At 46.7% G+C, this 22329-nt stretch overlaps 3 protein-coding genes across 3 annotated transcripts; 2 read left to right on the forward strand and 1 right to left on the reverse strand.

The window, feature by feature from the left end:
- Positions 1 to 1367: 1367 nt before the first annotated feature.
- N7446_012021 (kinase-like domain-containing protein) lies at positions 1368 to 2624 on the forward strand (the record flags this gene model as incomplete). The annotated part of the gene is made up of 4 exons (XM_058520763.1): positions 1368 to 1621; positions 1678 to 2003; positions 2057 to 2358; positions 2421 to 2624. The coding sequence occupies 4 exons, from the start codon at positions 1368 to 1370 to the stop codon at positions 2622 to 2624; spliced, it is 1086 nt and encodes a 361-aa protein (XP_058367049.1).
- Positions 2625 to 4941: 2317 nt separating this feature from the next.
- On the forward strand, positions 4942 to 5406 carry N7446_012022 (uncharacterized protein; the record flags this gene model as incomplete). The annotated part of the gene is made up of 2 exons (XM_058520764.1): positions 4942 to 5121; positions 5167 to 5406. 2 exons carry the CDS (start codon positions 4942 to 4944, stop codon positions 5404 to 5406), a joined length of 420 nt encoding a protein of 139 aa, XP_058367050.1.
- Positions 5407 to 6367: 961 nt separating this feature from the next.
- N7446_012023 (uncharacterized protein) lies at positions 6368 to 7804 on the reverse strand (the record flags this gene model as incomplete). The annotated part of the gene is made up of 1 exon (XM_058520765.1): positions 6368 to 7804. The coding sequence occupies one exon, from the start codon at positions 7802 to 7804 to the stop codon at positions 6368 to 6370; it is 1437 nt and encodes a 478-aa protein (XP_058367051.1).
- Between the last annotated feature and the right edge of the window lie 14525 nt (positions 7805 to 22329).

Consider the following 22329-nt stretch of genomic DNA (forward strand, 5'->3'; position numbering starts at 1 on the left):
CAATCGCGCATAGTCCGTTCGAAAATCTTTGCCCCATTGAGCCACAAGATGAGCTTCGTCTACAACAACCAGAGCCAGCCGGTCTCGGAAACCTGGATGCATAGCAGTTGAACGGAACTTGTCACTGATTGCAAGCTCTGGACTCACGAGGACATGTGTGAACTTGCCCGCTTGTACCCTGTCAAGAAGTTCGGATGAGAATGTTTCCCTGTTTAGGAAACAAGGTCGCCCTCCAATGTTCTCGATGTAATTGGTCTGCTCAACGCCAATTTGATTCAATGGAAGCACAACAAGGGTGATAGACTTATCAAGCAAGAGTGACACTGCTTGCAATATCATACTCTTCCCAAATGACGTCTTCGCAATCAGGATAAGGTCCTTTCTCAGGTAGATCAATTGTCTCAATGCTTGCAACTGACCCGCACGTGGATAATAGGGATACAGCTCTCGAATTGCTTGTCTGATGGCTTGGTCCTGTTCATCCTTACGCTTCTCAGACGCATCGCGAATCAGTTTCTGCGCTTGAAGAACTGAATTCTTCTCAACTTGTTGTTTCTCCAGCAAGACAGTTGCGCCCTCATTCTCGTACTCCACTCCCAATTCAATAGGCTCTCCAGCCTTTGAAGAAGTTCGATTATTCTCAGAGGCCAACCAGTTATCCAACTGTGTCTGTCCATTTCCGGGGTCGTTCAGTTTCGCGTTATATTTCCGAGGAGGCTTCCGTCGTGATGGGCGTCGATCTGGCATCGTGAGGCGGGTTTGGAGTCAATTTTCACGCGATAGAGTTAATATTGTGGATCAGATGTAGCCACTATACATTAAAATATGTCAATATATGCTTCATGGAGGTTTTGGCGGAATACTTGGGGCATATAATGGCTTTGACAGCTTAAGAAAGGGTTCCTTCGGGTATTTTAAGGACATATTTCTCACCCACCTTTCCAGTTATACATACAATTTTGGTGTCAATGGGTTCAGCTCAGAAAGATGCAGAAGACATCGTCGCCCGATTCTTAATATTCGCGTGGGTGCGCGAGAAACTTGGAAATATTGAAAGACGCGCCTGGAAACTTCGCCATATAAACACGGGCAAAAACCCCGGAAACTTGTATGGTACCACCAAATTCCCAGCTCAGACGTTCCCCAAAAAAGGTGTGTCAGCATCGCTGGAAACAGCAGGCGGTGGATGGCCAAATTCACCGCCTTTTTGGGGGCGGCTGAGGTAACTGAGGTAAGTAACTGAGGTAAACTCACGTTGTGACAAATTTCTCTTACGTCAGCACGCGCCCGAAGTCGTTCAATATAAAGGTCGCCTCACCCTTGCTTAAATTTGAAATTGTCTTCACCCAGCTTTTACCACGACAACGATGTTTCGTCTATGTGGTCTGCTTTCCAAGTGCCATTATTTCAGGCGACCTGTTTCACCCGTGCGGCAATTTGCTCAGTCAAATGTCCAACTGCTCGATTCAAACGTCAAACTCGAAGAAGAAACGCTTCCATGGTACACACAGGATCGCTCTTATCCCGTAAAAATCGGCGAAGTGTTTCAAGCTAGGTATCAAGTACTTGGGAAACTAGGGTTTGGGGGCTACTCGACGGTGTGGCTTTGCAGGGATCTCACGTATGTTTTTTCGATGCTGCTACGAAGAGTTGTTGCAAAAATTGATTATGTCTTAGACATCACAAGTACGTCACATTGAAAGTGTTCGAACGTGATTCAGCCGAGGGTAAAAGAGAAGTCGAGGCCTATTACCGCATTCACGCTTCTAAAGCATCCCATGACGGTGCCAAGTTTGTTCGTAAGGCGCTGGATAGCTTCCAGATTGGCCATGCAGAAGGTATCTATCAGTGCCTTGTACATCAGCCTCTTGGGATGAGCCTATATGACCTCCGAACCCAATTCACGGCCAAAATACTACCCGAAAAATTACTCAAAATGACGTTGGTGCATATCCTACTTGCCCTTGATTACCTACACGCAGAAGCTGGCATCATCCATACTGGTACGTTGACTTTGCTCAACCCCAATCATTCCGCCCTAATGCGTTCTTTCCAGACATACAAGAAAAAAACATTATGCTCGGCATTGAAGACATTTCAGTCTTAGTTGATTTTGAGGAGGCCGAGAAATCTAGTCCAAGTCCCCGGAAGATTGCTGGGGATCGACTGATCTATGCCTCTCGTAAACTCAAAAAGACAAAGCAGCATGGCCAGCCCATTCTATGTGACTTCGGCCAAGCCCGTTTTGGGTCGATTCGTTACTGTGGTGATATCCAGCCATATATATACCGAGCCCCTGAAGTGTTACTGCACATGTCTTGGGATCACAAGGTTGATATTTGGAACATCGGGTTGGTGGTAGGTGAATGCCTTTCAGCGTGTTTGAAACGCTATTATAGCTAACAATGTAATTATCCAAGGCCTGGGACCTTTCCCAAACAAAGCATCTCTTTTACGCTCGAGACTCAAAAAAGCAAAACTCGGATGCTAATCATATCGCTGAGATGGTTGCACTTCTCGGACCACCGCCACGAGAGATGATAAATGGCAGCGGTTATGCTAAAGACTTTTTTGATCTTGAAGGTACTTTACCCGAATACAAGCTTACGCTTTCCCGCCACTAATTGAAGATTTTAAGGTAATTGGAAGGGTGCCGTTCCAATCCCGTCAATATGTCTGGAGCAGCTTGAGGAAAATTTGCAAGGTGAACAGCAGCAACTCTTTCTTACCTTTATGCGCAAAATGCTTCGGTGGCGCCCAGAGGACAGAAAATCGGCAAGGGAATTGTTGTCAGACCCATGGCTAAGGTCGGAATGAATAAATTTGGTATTGGATTGGACAGTTCATGGTGTCTTGGCCCATGACTCGCGCTCTAAGCGTATAAAAGACGTAGCAAACATGCGGGTGATAAAAACTTCATTCATTGTCCGTTTTGTATTGAGATGACCGTCTGTGGCCTTGGAGGCCAGGTATCCACGTTTTAGTCTACTTTAAAAAGAAGTGAAGTAGCAAGGAGTATATTCATCAACTAATGTCGCCTAGAATATCTTCCACCCGGAAACGCTTAGCGATACCCAGATTTGATCTTGTTGGCCGAGCCATCTATGTGAACATGGGCTCTTTGCAGGGTTTTGTTATCGCCATCCTTGAGACGAATTGATATTACGTCCTCCTTATCACTTGGATCATCGTGGGAGAGATGCGGTTGGGAGCCTCTATAGTTTCCTATTAGCCTACACCCGAGACTGACTTTAAGTTTCCGAGAAAGCACCTTATCTCAGCGTTTTTGAACTTTGGATCCTGCTGCAAGTTGAGCCATGACCCTAATATAATATGGTGGTTTTTACTCACTGCCTTTTCTTCTGCATCAAGAAAATGGGAGACAGAAGTTTGCCATTCAGGAGCAAGGTCACTCAATTTGGTGCTCCCAACGATTTTGTAAAGACGCTGTTGTGTCGACTTGAACATTGCGGGAGGTATTCTGCCTGGAAAAATGGTAGAAGAAGAAACAAATGTGTTGCTGCCTCTGGACCAAAGCTAGGGATTGCCGGTATTTATAAAGGAATGGCATGTAAGCTGAACAATCACTATGGCGGTCTGAACGCAACGAAGAATAGAGCAAAACCCTATTTCACCCGTTGCAAAACGCAGTCAAGTGATTGGAGACGAGGCGTAGAAATCCTCTGGATACAACAAAAGGACTTTGAATTGCCCGTCTTTCGGAACTGCTTCCTGGACATCATGCGATTAAATTCAAAGCAGAAAGTTTTAATTTGACACGGCGTTCTATTGGTGACTCGCTTCGGGGCGGCGTTTGAGAATCTAGTACATGTTGTTCTGAGCTATGGTACATCCAAGCTTGACTCGCTAGAATAATCCCTCGTTCCGTCGTTAACCGCAGTTTCCGCGGAGTCAAAGTCCGCATTGCACAGTTTCAGATTTGAGCCCCCACGCTGATGTACCACAGCCTTGTATGTGGTACGTTTCAGAATATGATGGCACAGGCGTACTGCTACACTATCTTTGGATCTAAATTATCTGAGCATATCCAGGGGTCATCATGCTGTCGGCATTAACGTTACCTAACGAATACTGCATGAGACCGAATCTATAAGTTAGTGGATTCAATACATATTATGCAACTACATGGATTGGACCAATATATAACGAGAAACAGGAGTAATATAATACCAGGTAATGGAAATTTCGAATTCGTCTGTATACAGTGACGCAGCAAATGTTTTAACACCCTTGGACAGACCGCTTTTGAGACCGCCTATTGTAAACCGAAGAGCAAGTTTATGATATCTTACTTTATAAAACATTCTTGTTTCAGTAAGCGTTTTTCATAGAAGGTATAATATAATTCAATACACAAAGGCTAAGTGTTTCATTAAGAAACAAGTTAAACGATGTTGAAAAAAATTGAATTTTTCACCGGCAGAATCTAAAAATTCAGAGGGGTGTTAAAACATTTGCTGCGTCACTGTACGTGGTGAAATCTGACTCGTAGTGTCACAACCTGAGATGCATCGGTCCAATTAGAGATATCCATGAATATGTATTCCGTTACCCCTATTTCCTGCTATTAATAAGGCAATTTTAATTACATTTCCGGGTCCCGGGCCTACTGTATTCCCGACACCTTTCGAATCATCTATAGACCCTGTTTCATTCAGTATTCGTAAGCGCAATGCTTGACACATAGCTGATGCCTGGGGTATGCTGGTACGGACTTGTGGCACTGCCCAATCAGAATCAACCGCAATTCATACCGCAAGGAACAACCATATATCCGTTACCCACTGCAGCAGTCAACTCCGAAATTTTAGGATACGAACCCCACTACCCCTCACAACTCTCCGATTCTTAAACTTCGGCATTCGTGGGCGCATTTTACTTTTACACGATTGATCAAATTTACTGACGAAGTGTTAGAAGATGACGAGCAAGCCGATATGGGAAAACGCGCAACCTATTGTCTCTGCCATACAACAGCTCCTATTAGAGGACAAGATCCTCCCTTACGAACCGAATGCGTATGGGTGGCAAGGCGTGGGCGTCGAAATGCAAATGCTCATTGAGGATTTGAAGGCAGAAATAGGACGGAAAGAGTTCAGAGTAAGTCCCGGCCCTTCCTCCACCTGGCCATTGCTTACGGAGTAGGTTGAAAAATGCTTCGTTTTCCACTTCAACATCGGCAGAACGCTCGATAATCCCTCCGAACGCCTCCTGATATTTCCTCTACGCGGTCTCTCGGATGTTAGACCTGGGGCCTGCCTAGAACCTGGTACATACTGGTATATCAGTGATAAGCGAGCGTTGGTTCCACGACAATCGTGCGGAGTCGACGTTATTATTGCCGTTGGGGAGAAGAGAACCGAGGCAACTGCGACCATTACGTGAGCGATGCTCACTCCGCCGCGGGCACATTTATTCAGCACCGGAAGCATCTTAGGCGTATTTATTGCTAATACATGGCGTTTTTCTTCATCCTCGGGCTGCCAGTAAAATATTTGGCCATGCTAGGCGTGAGCCCTGTTGATATTGTCGTTCTCGTCCACGTTTTGTTCACAAGCGTCGGGCGTCTCTGGGCTGCAGCCTTTTCCGCTGCTATTACTTATTCTTTGTTGGGTCTCTGCTGCAAAGAATGTACCTGCTGACATTCTTTTGGACCATTCTTCCCAGTCAAAGACTTGCGACGGAAAGAAATCTGGAAATTCCTGGAGATCGAATGGCAGAAACAGGTCGTAGCCACTGGATAATAATGTGTCTGGATCGTTGTCGGGGTACATGTACGTTGGAGGGTCATCTTGGTTGCTTGTCAGCAGGCTTTGAATCGACATTGCCCCATTGCCCAAGGTTGCATCGAGAGAAGTTCGCGAACACAAACTTCTGTCATGTAACAGATTTGACGGCAATCCCGCTTGGCATTTTGTAGTAGTCGGCGCCGTCTCGTGAGAAAAGTCATCTAACTCATCAGCAGCTTTTAGGGTCTTGGAGAAGGACGAACTAACATTCTGGGGGTGCATTTCGTGATCTATTCTCGTTTGTGGCTGGCCGCTTGCATGGCCACTTTGCATCTATTCTGCATTAGTCAATGCTCGGAAAAGGATCGATATCAGTACAATCTCCCTCTTTACGCTTTTTAGAGAAACGATCGGACTGGCCCATAATCTCAATGCTTTCCTCTCTCTCGAGGCTCGACATGACGTGACATGCAAGTCTAGAGAGGCCCAGAATTCGGACAACAGCGTCAATACCGAGTAGCTGCATTCGACTTACAAATGCGTCAACTACCGGTTTCGATGAACGCCGACATCTGTGAATATTAGTATGCTTTGCTTAGAGTATGATGGACTGAAACTCACTTGTTCGCCGTCAGACTGACGGGGAGCGCCATAAGATATCCGGGATTGTTATTGAAATGGCGCCTTATTATGCGACTAAGCTCCTTGCCTTCCAATACAAGCCGTTGAATAGTATTCCGTAACTTCCCATCTTCAAGACTATCGTCATCCGACAATTCAGATTTGATATCTTGAACGAGACGCGCAAGTTGGCCGAATCTGAACTGTTCGCCATCGTGATATCCCTTTTTCACAACTAGGTTATAAAGAGCATATAGTGTGAGGCGTTCATAGAGAGGCATGAGTTGCGCGGTCCTTGTGATCTGGAATGACTTTTCAAATATCCTAGCAACCGCCCCTTTTGCGCTGGCTTGGTGAGAGATACCAACCTGGCGAAGGAAATAATCCGGATCTTCCCTGCACTTCTGGAGCGCGTCATAGAGCGGGTGCGAGATTTCTATCTCGCAAGGCCCTAATGACTGTCCTTCGAGGGTTTGCAGGATGTTCTCCTTGATGGCCTTAATTCCAAACCCTGACTCCGTGGTGACGAAGTAGCCTGTATCGTGCTTTTGAAGCAATAGGCCAGAGATATCGACCTGCGCAAGAGACAATAAAGCTGTTGGACCCTTTGACAGAGGCGTGTCTAAAGGCAAAGTTGCCGGACTAGCAAGCTGGTCGATGGGAAGCAATATAGGGCATTGAGCAAACCCAGACCGGAAAGAATTCTCCGAACTTGGGATACTATTTTCACGACGGTTTTCAAGTGTATGGCGTGGGCTTGAATATCCACCATCACTAGCGGAGTTTATATCGTCTTCAGAAAAATTTATGACGGAGGCTTCCTCTGCGTGACTACCTAGATCCGTGGCCAGGGAACTCGTCGGGGTTTGGTTGAATGGTGATGTCGTACCTCTAGAGAGGCTATTTGCCTGACCACTATCCTCAATCCCGTCAGTAATAAACTCGACTTGAGGATTGGGATCCGTGGTCAGAGAGCTCCCTTGGCTTTGGTCCGATGTAGATGAGATTCCCGGAGCGATGCCAAATTTCCAAGCATCAGTATGATCCCTTTCAACTAACTTCCGATTGATGGCCGTGGAATTTGCGAGTGCTTGCGACAAAGGCGGCCTCCCTTCTAATTCGTAATGCGCCCATGAATTTTCGCCCTCAGCATCTTCGACGTACGCCATGTACCGCCTCTGATCCTGATGATTTGGATAGATTTCAGATGTCCGAAAGTCTTCCCGACAAGCTCTTTGCCTCTGAGCTGCCTCATCCTCAACATCTAGACGTTGCGTTGATGATTCTGGTGTGAATGGGTTACTGTGGCACAGTATGGGTGTTACTGGGCTTCTCGGTCGGTATGATTCGGTTGGCTGATGGGAGAGAGTTCGCGCACGGCACAAGAAGTCGATAAATCTCTGCAAGGCAAGCAATTCTGAGTCACCAAGCATATCAGAGCAAGCCCTCAGACTTTGGTATGTTAGCCTTTCTTGGTTCCCTTCCAACATGTACCACCTGGCTAGTTGGGAAAGAAGACCCTGAAGCTCCTCATCTATGGTCTCCATAGAGAATAACGGAAACCAGATCTAGGTTTGGAGAGATTGTAAAAGAAGACGAAGCAGAGCTGATACGGGCGCCTCGGTTTAAAGAATTTGATACGTGACACCATGCGCAGCGCCGAGGGGAGTCTGGAAGCCGTAGGCTGCCGGGTATGTGCCCTATTGCATCGAATGAACCCAGCAATGATTGACATTGGCTGTGCATTTAAGCGCCTGCAATTTGGCTGTAATGTTCCCACTCCAGTGGAAGGCTACACCGTTTCTTGTACGATGCGGCGGATGGACCTCGCCATGGCCCATTCATGCATGGGTGGGCGGCACCATTCGAAACCGCCCGCCAAGGAAGTACAGCGTTAAGTCCAGAGTTTAGTCTAGCTTTTTGGTCTTTCCGTTTAGAGGATATTTATGGGAAGATTTAAGCTTGATGGCAGCCTGTAGGCTGCCCAAGAAAAGCATATGGTGATAAATGGTCAGGCTATTGATCGATGAAAAGACAAAATAAAAGGGTGACGCCTGTTAGCCATGCTAGTCTGAAAGGGGTATAGTTTGTTGCTTGCTGGCCAAAAAGCAACAGGTTATGCCTGTTCCAGTCTAGTTTTCAATAGACCCCGCACGCACCTATGTTTCCTTACAAAGGGTCCGTGTAATTGTAATGCAGGTGTATTAGCCTACAGAAAAAGAGGTTAGCTTAAATTTGAGGCGACCTAGGAGCGTATTGGGTAAGTTATATTCGTCAAACGGCAGTGAAATCTTTGTCAGGAGTTGACTAGGCGTGCCGCTTTCGATTGGTTAGGGGACTAATTGATGGACTACTGAGCCAACCGCGTTCCAGGAGCTATTGATTAAGATTTCAATTCAAAGTACGTACCCAAAGGCGTCAGCTGTGACCTCTGTGGCCCGGAGCACCCGTTCTTAGCAACAGACTGCAGAAGGCCCACTTAGGCATGCATGTAACACGCAATCATGAAGGCGACACAAAGCTGGTGTGAACGAAGATAATTATTTGGCCCCTTGTCCATCACTCAACGGGAGTATCAGTCGGATTGAAAAGCGTAAGTACCATTTGCCCGCCACTGAAATCTGGGACGAGCATACCACAATAGTTTCTCCATTCCCGAGCTTGTTTTCATCACTTTCTCAACATCATGAGCTTTTCGATCATCCCAGTTGAGGTTATCGATGTCCCCTTTGCCGATCTTCAAGCAAAGCAACCCGAGATTGAGCGATTTTCTGCCAGTACTCTTATTTTCCTTTGAGACTCCTACGAACCACTCACCGCATACGTGCTTCTCTGTCAACGGGCACTACTCGGCAAAGACGAGAACGGCAATGACAAGAAGAACTCATGGCCCTTCTCCTGGGAGTCACCTGGGAGATCTCAAGAGAAATTCGATAAATCTATTCTGGGCACCGCTATACGTGAGACGGAAGAAGACCTCAATTTGCACGGCTCGCGCATTTCTCGTCAGGTCTACAGGGACTCGTGGATACACAAGGGAGTTCCGATGGCAAGATACGCATTTCCTCTGGAAGTTGCATGAGCTACTCAAGCTCCAACGACCATGGTGCGACAGCCAGCAGCATCCCATCGGTACGAATGAAGGACCCATACGGTTAAGGGAAGATGAACATCTTGATTACTGTTGGGTTACGCAAGCACAAACCAGTGGTTCACCTCTCTACGACGAAAGGAATCCTCAGCATCAAAGAGGACTTGTTATGCTTGAAAGCAAGAAGGAGATGATCCTTGATGCTTTCATGCGGCTGAAGAATTCTCAATTTGATATGACATACGCTTTGTAATGGATTGATAGTGGAATATTACCTTTCGGGCGAGTCTTCTGAGATTGATTGCTTGAAGCCACAGTCGGTCTTACATATGTCCCCCTTGGACAGATAACTCGCTGATAGCGACCTGTATAAAGCGACGGCTTAGAAGAGAATGGTCCGGGTGGCGATTGTGATGTTGACCATTATTGGGGTATATAGAGACTAAGAGATCAATGCGGCATTTTTTCCGTGCCAAAGACAATGCGTGTCCTTTTTGAGCCTGCTCCAAATTACGAATATAGAATGCAACACTGGAACATCTATCTTGGGCTTTTTCGTTTCTGCATTGATTCCGTTCGACTTGATTTTCCTACCTCAACTATACTACTCTTCGTACAATGCACCGCACCCTGTTAATATCAGAATTTAATCGTGCAACCGGTCTTGGCTCGCAACTTGTACATAGGCAGAATTGTTCACCGAGAATCATGCATATTGGTAAACTTGTCTGTAGGCCCAAGGCCAGTCAAATATGGACCATTCCACACAAGGGAAAAGCGACTAGCACCAGGCAATTATGTTTTAAGTTCAAAACTACTTTTCGACCATGATAGTTTGTACACATGAATGTATACACAATCGCTAGTAATTTGTCTTAGTCGTAAGAATTTAAATTACAACTCAAGCCCACAGCAATCAGGGCCCTACAGCCAAAGAATGAGGCTTGATAATCATATAAATCTTCCTCGAGTACATCCAAATTTACGCTGCTCTATTCCAATTGAGAGCTAGTCGAAGTGCAAATACCAACCATGATTCGTCCTGACGAAGACCAATTCAATACAGGTATGTTCATTTAATTTAATGGTGATCTTAACCCAGGCTAAGCTTTGCAGACGCAGTGTATGCGATACAACAGGCGTCAAGAAACCAGGCGTCCCACCTCCACCGCCAAAGTAAAAACGAAGTTTCAGCCCCCATTCGGGATATGATATAAATACTAGCTGCCCAGAATACTGTTCCTATGCCATTTCGTACAACGAAGAAAACACCGCAGATCATCAACAAATTATCGGTGTCCATCTCCACTCCGAATACCAAACCCTTCAGAGATTCTTGCTTTCCTACCTAAAATGTCCGAACAACCTGATGAGGCACTTCATTCTCTCCTTGATACCTTTGCCCCAGGGCTTTCATGGCTTATCCGGTTAATCTCGGCCGCACTGGGCGTTAACATATTGTCTTCTGTTCTGCCGTTGGTTGCCCTTCCGATCATTTCGACATTCTTACTCCCGTCACTTTCGAGAGCTCTGGAACCCATTATTTCACTATTTGTCGCCTCCGCGGAAATTAGACACCGGAATAATCTATACCCTCAAGTTATGAGATGGGTATCTAGTGTCAGGTTTCGCAGCTGCTCAAGCTCGGTTATCGTTGGAATTACGGAGGCATTCGGATTTCTTTGGGATTCCAACGACGACTCTCTTAAGTATGTGGAGACAGAAATCCCAGCATATCGAGGAAAGATAGAGAAGCTTCGCATCACTCCGGGACAAGAGCGCTTTCATTTCTTTCGGTATCAGAAATATTGGTTTGCCTTCTACCGCGACCCGCACCGGAATGCTCTGGACCCCTTCTCGAGAAATGCCGAGAATATCACTATTTATTACATGTCCTGGAACAAGGCTGTTTTTGAAAATCTTCTGGTGGATATCCAAAAATTCAATGTTGACTGCCGCCGCGGACAATTGGCCGTGTTCTGTGCACGCCAAGATAAGCGGGATGCGGGCTGGCAAAACATGTGCGACGAGATTCCTCGGAGCCTGGACAGCCTAGCACAGGATAAAGAAATGAAGCGAGAAATGATCAAAGATATTGAAAAATTCCTCAGCAAAGCCGTTACCGATTTTTATCGGAAACGTGGCATCCCACATCGACGAGGCTATCTCTTCCATGGCCCGCCGGGGACTGGTAAGAGCAGCTGCTGCAAGGTGATTGCCACCCACTTTGAGCTTCCGATATATATATTCAACCTCGCCACTGTTGATGATTATGGCCTACAAGAATTGTTCCGCACACTACCGGCCCCTCCTGCACGCTGTATGGTGGTATTTGAAGATATAGACACTACCGGGATTGATCAGCGTGGAAATGCAGTGAACGAAGAAAAAGATGCATCTCGTCAGAAAGGAATAACGCTGGCAACTGTTCTGAATGCTTTAGATGGCATCGGAGCGCACAACGGCCATATACTCGTTGCCACCACGAATGCTAAAGCAACACTTGATCCGGCTCTGACTCGACCTGGACGGATAGACAAGCAATTCGAGTTCCGAAACCCCGATGCACCGACCATACAGGACTACTTCTCTTTCTTTTTTGGTAATGATGATGCCGATGCAAAGTCCCCGAATACAACGCTTGATCAGCTGGCCAGTCAGTTTTCCGATGTCGTTTCTCATTTGGCCTTGTCACCTGCTACACTGCAAGAGTATTTCTTGCAGTGCAATGAAGACCCGGTGATGGCAGTCAAGAATGTGGCGAAACTAGAGTCCACCGACCTACAACCGGCTGGTCCTTAGAATTACCCGCGGCGATTAAACTTGAGGCTGGTTTACTTCTGATGGTAGGAATATTATCCTGGTACACATTACTTTCTTTTATCTTTGCATTCGAGAACTTGAAGTTCAATCCTAGTGTCGTGACACAAGCAAAAGTCCGGAGGTCTGCAGCATTCAACAGCAGGACCCAGAGAAACCAACCAATTGCACATAGATATCTCAAGTACAAATCAGAGTTCGTTCAACTGATTCAACGGCTACCCGCTCCTCCGTATTCTTTTGTGTGGCAAATCTGGTCGTTTCGGGAAACCCGCCTTGCAACACGCTAATACTAGCCCCTGGGGTATGAGACGCCTTCAATACAATCTGCTGGTTAATCTTTCAATCACCGTCCTTCAATTAGTACGAACATGTACGGAATCCCTGCGATCTAATGCAAGGTTCCAAGTAACCGGTCTCGAATATGGAAAATCACGGATAGGCCCCTTATCGCTGGATAGTGCAATTACCGTAACATGTAACAGAGACTCTGCATAGATTTCTTTAGCCATTTCTGTTTGCCGCCATTAATAGTTATCTGTCTGTCTGGATGCATGAATGGGACATAGCCAGAAAATATATAAACCATGGCCGGACCAATATTTCCCACCTACCAGGCAACATTTTTTCTCTCTTTCAACTATCCTTAACCATACTTCACGTGGCAGACTTGCCTTGATTCACGTTAAGAACTATACGATGGATCACCTCAAGACAAATGAAGAACCTACGCTGCCCGATGACCCATCAGCTAAGGCAAAGCATATTTTCAAACTTGTCAAGGAGTCACTGTTCGAAGATGTCGAATCGGTCTCCAAGACTTTTGAAGATACAGACCTCGAAGATTGCATGTCTTTGGCGAAACATATTATTGCGGCCAAGCCCGAGCTCAAATCAACACTGCTTCTAGCTCTAGATAGAAACACTCAGTCTGATTGGGATGACTTCTATTCAAGCATTGTTGGAAACTACGACGACTGGGTTACGGTCACGCCGCAGGTCATTCTCGCAGATGTGGTATTTTTATCAGAGGCTTGATTACAATCATCTGGGGCCCTGAACATCGACGTGGAATGAATCCTCGGGTGTAAGTATTTTTTTTTTGTGCTGAGGTTGGATCTTGCTAATCTATATCAGGAATATCATACGAGAAGGTTGACCTAAACCTCGGGATGCTTCAGGGCAGAGCATTCATCCCAGCGCGTAATCTGAAGTCGTGGGCGTTGGCATGGCTAGAAGAGACATGTGAGGACACTCTTTCACCAATTTGTATCTAGAATTTCTTGATCGAATCTTAGAAACAAACCTTAAAGTCTATTCACTGTCCATTACTCGCAACTCATCATCTAAGGAGGAGCATTTCTTTTTGTTCCGGGTTAAAATTATTTCGCATAACCAGAGTTCAGAATTTTGACGTCGACGGAAATAGACTGATCGTATTAGAAAAAATGGACTGCATTATATCCAAGATATACTGCTTTGGTTATCAAGATCCTCTAGGCTTATACTCGGTTTTTCGAGAAAGGCATTTTCATCGTCGATTGCTTTATCTCTGCACTTTTTAATTTCCGCTCCCTAAGTAGCAATACTCGGAAACAATGAAAAAGCAGGTAAGCTCGGCAAATATGCCGTAAGTTTAGACGATGCTGCACCAGCAGAATCCTTACCATATACCTTGTGATGCCGGCGCTGATCTTTCATTTGAGAAAATAGGCGATTCGATATTGTCTGATATCGACGAATGGGAGTCTGACGGCTCGTGGTGCCGCATAAGGAGAAGGCTGCCAATTGATTTGTGTCTTTATATTCCATACCATGACGCGCAAGGATATAAATGCTTTCCATTCCCTAGGGAAGATTACGTTCCAAGAGGCGAAGATATTTATTGGCATCTGACTTGAATTATTCTGGGCTCAAAATGGAGATATGCCTCTCTGCAGCAATTACATACCTGATGGTCTTGAAATTAGAAGTGAGCTTCGCTTTCCGTGTTGAGGAAAATTACTAACCAATTGACCAGCCCTGGGATATGTTGCACATCCGGGAGCAAGATGAAAAAGCTGTGACAATAGGAGCAACGGGGTGGAAGCTAGAACTCCTCCTCGACGAGATGAAAAGCTCCATATTCGGGTGCGCGTTTCTTCTCGACCACGGAGGGTATTTTTGGTGCATGGTTTATCACACACTGCGGCATTGGAGGAATTCCGAGTGGAAGCCACTATCCGGAATCGAAGGCCTTCGAGTTGGCAGCAAAACTCAAGAAGGACTACTGCCTCGATGCCCTGTCGTCTATGGCAATACTTCCGCTTTGGTTCCATTCACTGTGCTGGAGATGACGACACCTGGTCGAACAATGATTTGGCAGGCTGAGCATCCGGATAGCCAGTACACGCTACGAGTCAAGGTCCAATTACTACGCCAAATTTGTAAAGCAGCTTTGATTGGAAATTGGAAGTATTTCCGGCGCCTGATCCTCAGCTTCGCCATTTGTGGTTCACGACTGTTGTTGATTGTCATTGTCATGACCCAGGGGCTGGTAAATACTGTTTGGGAACGGATCTCTGGGAACTCTTTCGAGCCACTTGAGTGATTGTGCGCATTAGGTTTTTCTTTTCCCCCTTTTCGCTATGAACTTGGGCTACCGGGCTCAAAGTCACCCATCAATGTGACGCAATATCATTCCTTTTACTACTCGTTTGCAACAACCTGGCCATTGATTTCCAGCCTTATTTAGAACACTTTCGAGATGGTAATCGAGGCATTACACTCTGTCGGGATAGATCTCTACTTAGTATGCCTTTTTCGGCGTTTATAGAAGTCAGCTACAAAGCAGATACTCTCCTCTTTCGGCAAGACATCATTACAACATAATAATAGGTTGCCCGGTTCGACAGAAGGGTGAGTATACACCATGTCTAGAACGTAATCTAGATGACGGATTCACCAACGATCATGTTGGACGGAAGAAGCGGAGAGGCTATAACTGGGTTCAAGGTCAGCCGTCCTACTCCATTAAGGTAAGTCGGAAAGTCGCGAAGTCTCCTGTCAATTATAAAGTTACCAATCGCCAGACCAGCATTACAAGAACCTTCATTTTTATTCATTGAATGACCTTTCTATTCCAAGAGCTCGAGGAGTCAGCAATCTCAGTGTACTATGGCAGCTCGAACTAGTACAGCATGCGAAACTTGTCGCACTACTAGGAAACGCTGCGCTGGGGGACCTCCTTGTCAGAACTGTTTTGAACGGGGGAAAGAGTCTTGTGAATTTGTCCTCACTGCAATTAGCAGGAAGCTTGTTGCACAGCAGGCAAGGATCGAAAGTGACGCATGCGGCCCGTGTCTCACGAACAGCACACTTTGCAGGGGAGGACCGCCGTGTGAGGAATGCGTTCTACGTGGAAATGGAGCATGTACGTTTGAGCTTGACTCGCGCAGCGAGAAGCACCTGGCAAGGGCCAGATCTGCCTGCCTGCCGTGCCGCGCCAAGAAAACCCGCTGCACTGGCAAAGGAGCTCCGTGTGTATCATGTACTCTTCGTGGAATTGAAAGTACGTGTGAGTTTGCAAAAACAGTTCACACGAAACCCACAATACCGCATGCACCTCTATGTCAGTCCGATATTCCCGCCAAGTCATCCTGGAATGCAGTACTAGAGAAGGCCCCAGTCCAACCGGCTGAGAGCCCTCTCCATGAAGGGTCTTACAGTAGTCCGTCATCCTACACCTCCACTCTTGCTGCTATTGATACGAGACGAGCATTCCACGATGAGTCAGAGGGCGTTACCACACCACTTTCCAAAACCAGCAGTTTGACTGCCCCGTCGGAGCTGGGCAGAACTCCAAGCCCAGAAGTCAGCAGTTCCGACAGTGCTGTTGGCCCATCTTCACTGGCAGGGTGCGCTTCATATGAGCAACTCCTCGACGTCCTCCCAAACCGTGAAGTGATTGACCATCTTATAGAAAGATACTTTACATCTATGTCTATGGTAAAGTTGGCCTATCAAACTGCCGAGATATGTTCACTAACACCACGCTAGCTATGTTGTGTCATCGACGCCGCCAGCTTCGAAGCTGAGTATGAGGCATTCTGCCGCAATTTTAATGTCGCGCCGCAATCCTGGCTATCCTTGCTTTTTGCAATTCTAGCACTAGCCTGCCGTGCGGAAGAAGATTCTGGAAGAGGCTGTTTCTCCGATGATTTGTCGATGCGGTACGAGGAAGCTGCCTGGCACTGTCAGTTGACCAACGACCCACCATTTGAAATATCACAGAGTTCACTGAAAGCGATGGTACTCATAATCTATGGTCGCACACACCGTGGAGAGGATGTATTCAGTGACCTGCAACTGGCCTGCCGTGCGGCAATATCTACCAAATGTCATGTGGATACCGAGCAGTGTGTTGTCCAGCCCAAGGTTTGCGAGGAATACCGATGTATTCTGGTTAGCCTGAAAGCCCTGTTTATGCTCAACGCTGAGATGCACGACTACTACCGCAACCCGGTACTCACCCAAGGTATACAGCTACTAACTGATATCTGCAAAGAGTATCCTGAACATTCAAGCCTATCAACAGGTGCCGCAGAATTATCTCCCATGGAGACGACGTTTACCATGTTGAATTCTCAACTGTTGAAGATATCAGACACGATCTGTGTGAGCGCAGAGCATGGTTTGATGTCAGAGTGTACCCTCGCTGTCCTTGAGACTGAGCTAGACCGTATGGAGAAAGTCTGCAGCGAGCTTAACACCAAGCTCGGTGGACCTGGTTCGCAGTCAATCTCTCATCAAGGCGGCTATGGTATACTGCACTGCTATATCAACTATCTGCTTCATCTTCTCTTTTTGCCTTATCTTCAGCGATACCTAGATGGGGAGACGACACCAGAAACAAGATTATCTGCATTGAAGTGTATTGCTTTTGCAAAGGCTACGTTGCGAGTATTCAATCTTTTGGCTGGGAGCATGCAGTCCAAATCATATGCTTGGTATATGCGAGGTCTCGGAAGCTACTACGCTGAACAATCAGCATATACTCTCATCAGAGGCGCTGCAGGGCTCCAGGGAGGAAAGGAAGACCAAGAGGTCGAGCCTTTACTAAACCGTACGCTGGAAATATTTTCTAAGTTATCGGAACGCAGCATATTCTCTGCAAGAGGAGCGTTTATTCTCGAATACCGATGTATGCGTCAGCCACCCAAACGCTATTCTCCGGGTGTTATTATCTAACTTCGTTCCAGGATCGGATGTGAGGCTCTTCGGAAGAGGGGAAAGATACCTGTTCTGAGCATGATCATCGATACTGGACAGGCATGTCTTCGCCTTGAGCCGCTTGAAACATTGTATGGGTTAGTGTTTTAGACGACAGCTATTCATTCCTGTATTAAATGCCATATCCTTATGTACGCTTTTGTATTCCTTCTGATGAAGTTAACAAGCCCCCGTCCATTAAGTCTGTACATTAAATCGTCATATTATTCTTTCTGGAAGAATTGTAATCCTCGAATTGTAGATAGACAGAACTTAGAGAGTGGAACCGTAAGCCTTGCAATGAGTCCAGTGGATGGATTCATAATGGCCATAGCTGAATGGTTACAATGCATATTAGAAGACCAACAAACTCCTCGGCCTTGGTTTCCCAACAGATACGTTTTGGTGCGATAGTACGCGCGGAGAATGACATGTTACCCATCGTCCTAATAGTTCCGTCTTCCCGTTGAAGGCTAGAAGCACCTACGCATTTGTCTAATCGCTAAGTCGAAGCAATATAAAAAGGCATATTCCCCGCAGGTTACACATTGGTACAAGAAATAATCATTTCTTTCTTTTATAGTGGGACAAGTCCTACAAATTTCGCCAAACGGAACTAAGCCTCATTTGGCTAGACTGTATTGCTCCGCAGACATGACATCCAACCAAGCCATTTTCTGTGACGACGCCAGAGGGTCCTCGACCATGGAGGTTATGGGATATAGCATACTTCCAGCCGACTTGCCACCCCAGTCTATGGTCACGGAGGTGAAGAAATCTCTTCGAACACGACCAAAGGAAGCGTCGGGGCCCGTCATGTATGGGAGAGGGGATCATGATGCATGCGAGAGCTTCCTGAGATTTGGAATCCAGGGTAATGATGTGTGTCCTTCAATTCAGTGGTCATTGTACAAAACTAAACATAATGACAGTTCACCAGGAAGGTCGAAGAAGTGACCGGGAGGCCTGCCTTCCTTCTCCACCAAGGCCCGGTCATCGTCCACTCGTCGGATCGCCTAAACTGGGGAATCAATGCCGCCCATCCTTGCCGAAATGGGCTTTCCGTCTTCCGGGCACTCTCAGATACCATAGAGGATAGAGTGACAACCTTGAAGCTCTATCCGATCTCCCACCACTTGACGAGCACCGAATTCGCACAGGAAAGAAGAACACCGAGGTCTTTCGATTTACGATCAAATGAAGTACTGTTCGTGCGAGGCGCAGTCAAGATGGTAATTTCACTGCCTGCTGGAGGATCCTTTGTTTGGCAAGGGTTTTCTGAGCACCCGTGGGGGCTGGATACATCATCAGCACGTGAAGCTTTTGCTTTCATGAAGATCTAGCGGAAACCGCGCTATGGCATGCTGGATCTGCATGTGGTGGGCAGGACATTGCTATTGGGAACAGTTTAGCTAGACAATATAGGTAACTGGTCCGTATTAGCTTACCGGGATAAATTCCATGGATGCATTGATAATTGAACCTCAGGCAAGCCAGAGCTTGCGCCTGGTACATGATCTGTGCAAAGTCGCCATCTCGCAGCATCTCCATCGTCCTAGCTTCTTCAGCTAAGGTCAAACAGCGGAAAGCAGGAAGGACTGGTACGAAAAGAAGCGTAATTCCAGGTCCAAGTTCATATTCAAATCGTATCAGTCTGCGCCCATGCTGGAGTGCTTTCTTGGTCTTGTGACTGTCGGATAATTTCTCTTCCTGGATGAATGTGGCCATGGTGCCTAGTCGATGGGGCCCCGAGCATGGCATAGGCCTATTGCGTCCAGTCCGTCGAAGCCAGTCTTGCTCCCACAAAGCTAGGTTGGTCCAATGATGGATTTCCTGGAGTCGTCGTAGCCACATATGGGTATTCTTCCCTGTTGCTATGAGTTCCGCAGCCCGCAAACCCACTTGGCCCGATGTCCTTTCCAAGGTGACAGGGGTCAAGTCGTTTCTGAGAAAGCGGGTAAAAGTATCCAGTTGCGTTGATAAGTCTGATAGCAGCCTTTCCGCGGTGACTGGGGTCATGATGACAGTTGGGGATTGGTCATGAGTGCCTAGAATCAGATGGGTTGAGGTCGGCAGGGGTGGGTCAGCAGGATTTATCACACACATCTAGAAAGAGGATAGATCAGACCATGCCGCAGGATTTATACCTGAACCATAGACAATGTGCGATGTCAGCACAACTGGCTTTTGTACTACCCCTGAGTACGAAAGAGACCGTCCTCACTTCCATACCCATGAAACCTACTTAATGCTCATGCTTCCAATTGATGTTGGTTGTGCGTGCACGCATCGAAGTGACTTTTAGCCAGCCCCCATTCGAATCTTCACTTGCCATGAACATTTTGCGATTTTTTCATTGTTTTGGTCTCTCAAAGGTCTGAAAACTGAATTATCCGTTCCGCCTGATACATGCTAAAACTATATAAAGGGCACAACTGCCTTCATGGATGCAAGGGAGCCCTCCCTCGAGGAGGAGACGGACAGCACCCAGCCAAAGACAAATTGGGCACATACCATGATCTCATACAGTGGATGCACCACTGTCAGTGACCCTCCAGGTTTGGAAAAAAGGATGGAATTTTCCAGGGCCGGGGTGGGGGATGTTGCTCAGTCTCATGTGGTCAACGTGTGGTCTATCAAATACACTTTCAACGACCGAGTCAAACCCCTGTCTATTGATGAATTGGAGGTTGAAATCAAATTCGATTGGGCAAAGGAGACGGTCGTGAAGCGTATGCAGTATCGCGACGTGATGGCAATGGATGGAGGCGAGGATGCAGTGGCAAAATTTGCGCCTATTACACACACGTTTACATGAATTGCCCGACAAACCAGAATTTGGATACATGTAACTTCACTGATTCGTACGGTTGGACTGACCTTTCCCTGGTATAAACTTGAAGCTAGAACCATTCGAGAGTATCTAAAGAAAGCCATCAGGGTAGTTACTCAAAATGAAAAACCCCTTGCATGTACCTTTAGACTCGGACATGCTGGAAAATGGAAGTAGCTCTCCACGCCGAAAACCAGAATCCTGCTTCTCGCCCGCAGACGCCACTGTCGTACCTAGCAAGAGCGATGAATACGATAGGGTCGCTGCGGACCCTGATCCGTACTCATACCAGGGATACGGATTGCGATTGGGCGGATTGCCATATTGAACCGAAATTCCAACCATTTCCCTTATAACCGGTGTTTGTTTAGCACACTAAGGAGGGTATGAAATCTGAACCATACCCCATAGGGAAGGCTCCAATGCCAGAATCCTCCGCCCCTTGCGAACTGCACGTCCCTCTTCCGGCATCTCCCACAGATCACAATTCATTTATTATGGCTTCCACGAGCTGAAATAGAAGGATAACCTAGGTTCCCTGGATATAGGCAACCTGTTGATGGGAGATCTGTATTGTACAGTTTACGGGCTTTGGAGCATGCGGTGGTTCGCTTCATGTACGTAGCATTCTTAGCTGCAACATTGACCTGTCAATCACAAGGTCCATTTCACTATAACCGACTCATATTACCTGTGATCCTCGACCCGCTATCGAAAGTACTCAAGCCAACTTGCACCAAGCTCCGTGTTCCATTCAGGACCACTCTAGACAACTCCCTAGGGAACAGAGCAATCCTAACTTGACCCATCCACTGAAATCCATGAGTATCCAATAGGTAGGAGCTTCTACAGAGCTTAATGGTCTGGATTACCCCTAAAATTCCCCAGCAGTAGTAGTCCATGAACTCGTCTCTACTCATGTCTCGGTTCGCAAATTTTGCTCCTCGGCTAATATTGACATTGCTCATCCGGGGATTGGAGGCCGAGATTTCTGCACCATACCGTATATTTCGAACCTGCGATAAGTATGAGCAACTTGACAAGTCAAGCCAATAATCGCAGAAAATGTTTTCATACCGTACTGACGTCCTGGACATGCGATTCAGATTTCCTGACTGCCGGCGTCCGGTCATTCTGCTTCGGCTGTTCTCTATATTTGTGCCGAGTATTTTTGATTCCGCCATTCATGATGATCCGCCGTTGAGGATGGAATTTGACATGGAATGTATGCTAGTGTGGCCTGTAACCTTGCGATCAGGAGACACGTTTGGGGAAGGGGTAAACCGCCGGTCGGTTATGGAAATACCTGGGTTCGTTTTATGCTCGCCGGTCTGGTTAGCTTCGAAGCCAGAGGAACAAGTCTAGTGTTAAGGCTTAGCACGTAGCTCTATATGATCAGCAGTGCTTGCTTTGGCAGAGACATACTTTATTGCCCTGGTTTGTGTGCAACATAGCTTCCCCGGCTACCGGCACATCCTGATCCGAAGATGAATCATTTCGAAGAGGTAACTCTCCCTTCGAGTACCTGATGATCATGGTGTAAAATACTAGTCACAGGGCCAGAATATTTCTAGTGGATAGAGTTGAAACTAATGAGATATTGAAATGCAATGGAGAAAGTGGAGATGAAAGAAGGCTAGCTGCCTATTTGTGTCGTATTTTAACACTAGCCTAACCCACGACGGACACACCGTACTAACTTTTGTGATGGTATGTTTTGTAAAATTGCTGCGGGCTTGCAGCAAAAGTGCTAGCCACTGGCGCCGGCCAACCTGACCGTTAACGTAAGAGGATTCAGGCCAAAATCCATGGGGCCTCTGGCTATCGAGGGCAAGGTGGCCAATAATTGCCAAGTCATGCTCCACTAAACCCAAATGGATGAGTGGTTTGATCATAAGATTCTGCTAATTTTATGGTATAACGAGGAGTAGGGGGCAGAGGCTGGAGCGTGAAGTGGCCTTCCA

This window comes from Penicillium canescens (assembly GCF_028828765.1).
Source record: "Penicillium canescens strain IBT 15451 chromosome Unknown utg000009l_segment0_segment0, whole genome shotgun sequence".
Taxonomy (NCBI): domain Eukaryota; kingdom Fungi; phylum Ascomycota; class Eurotiomycetes; order Eurotiales; family Aspergillaceae; genus Penicillium; species Penicillium canescens.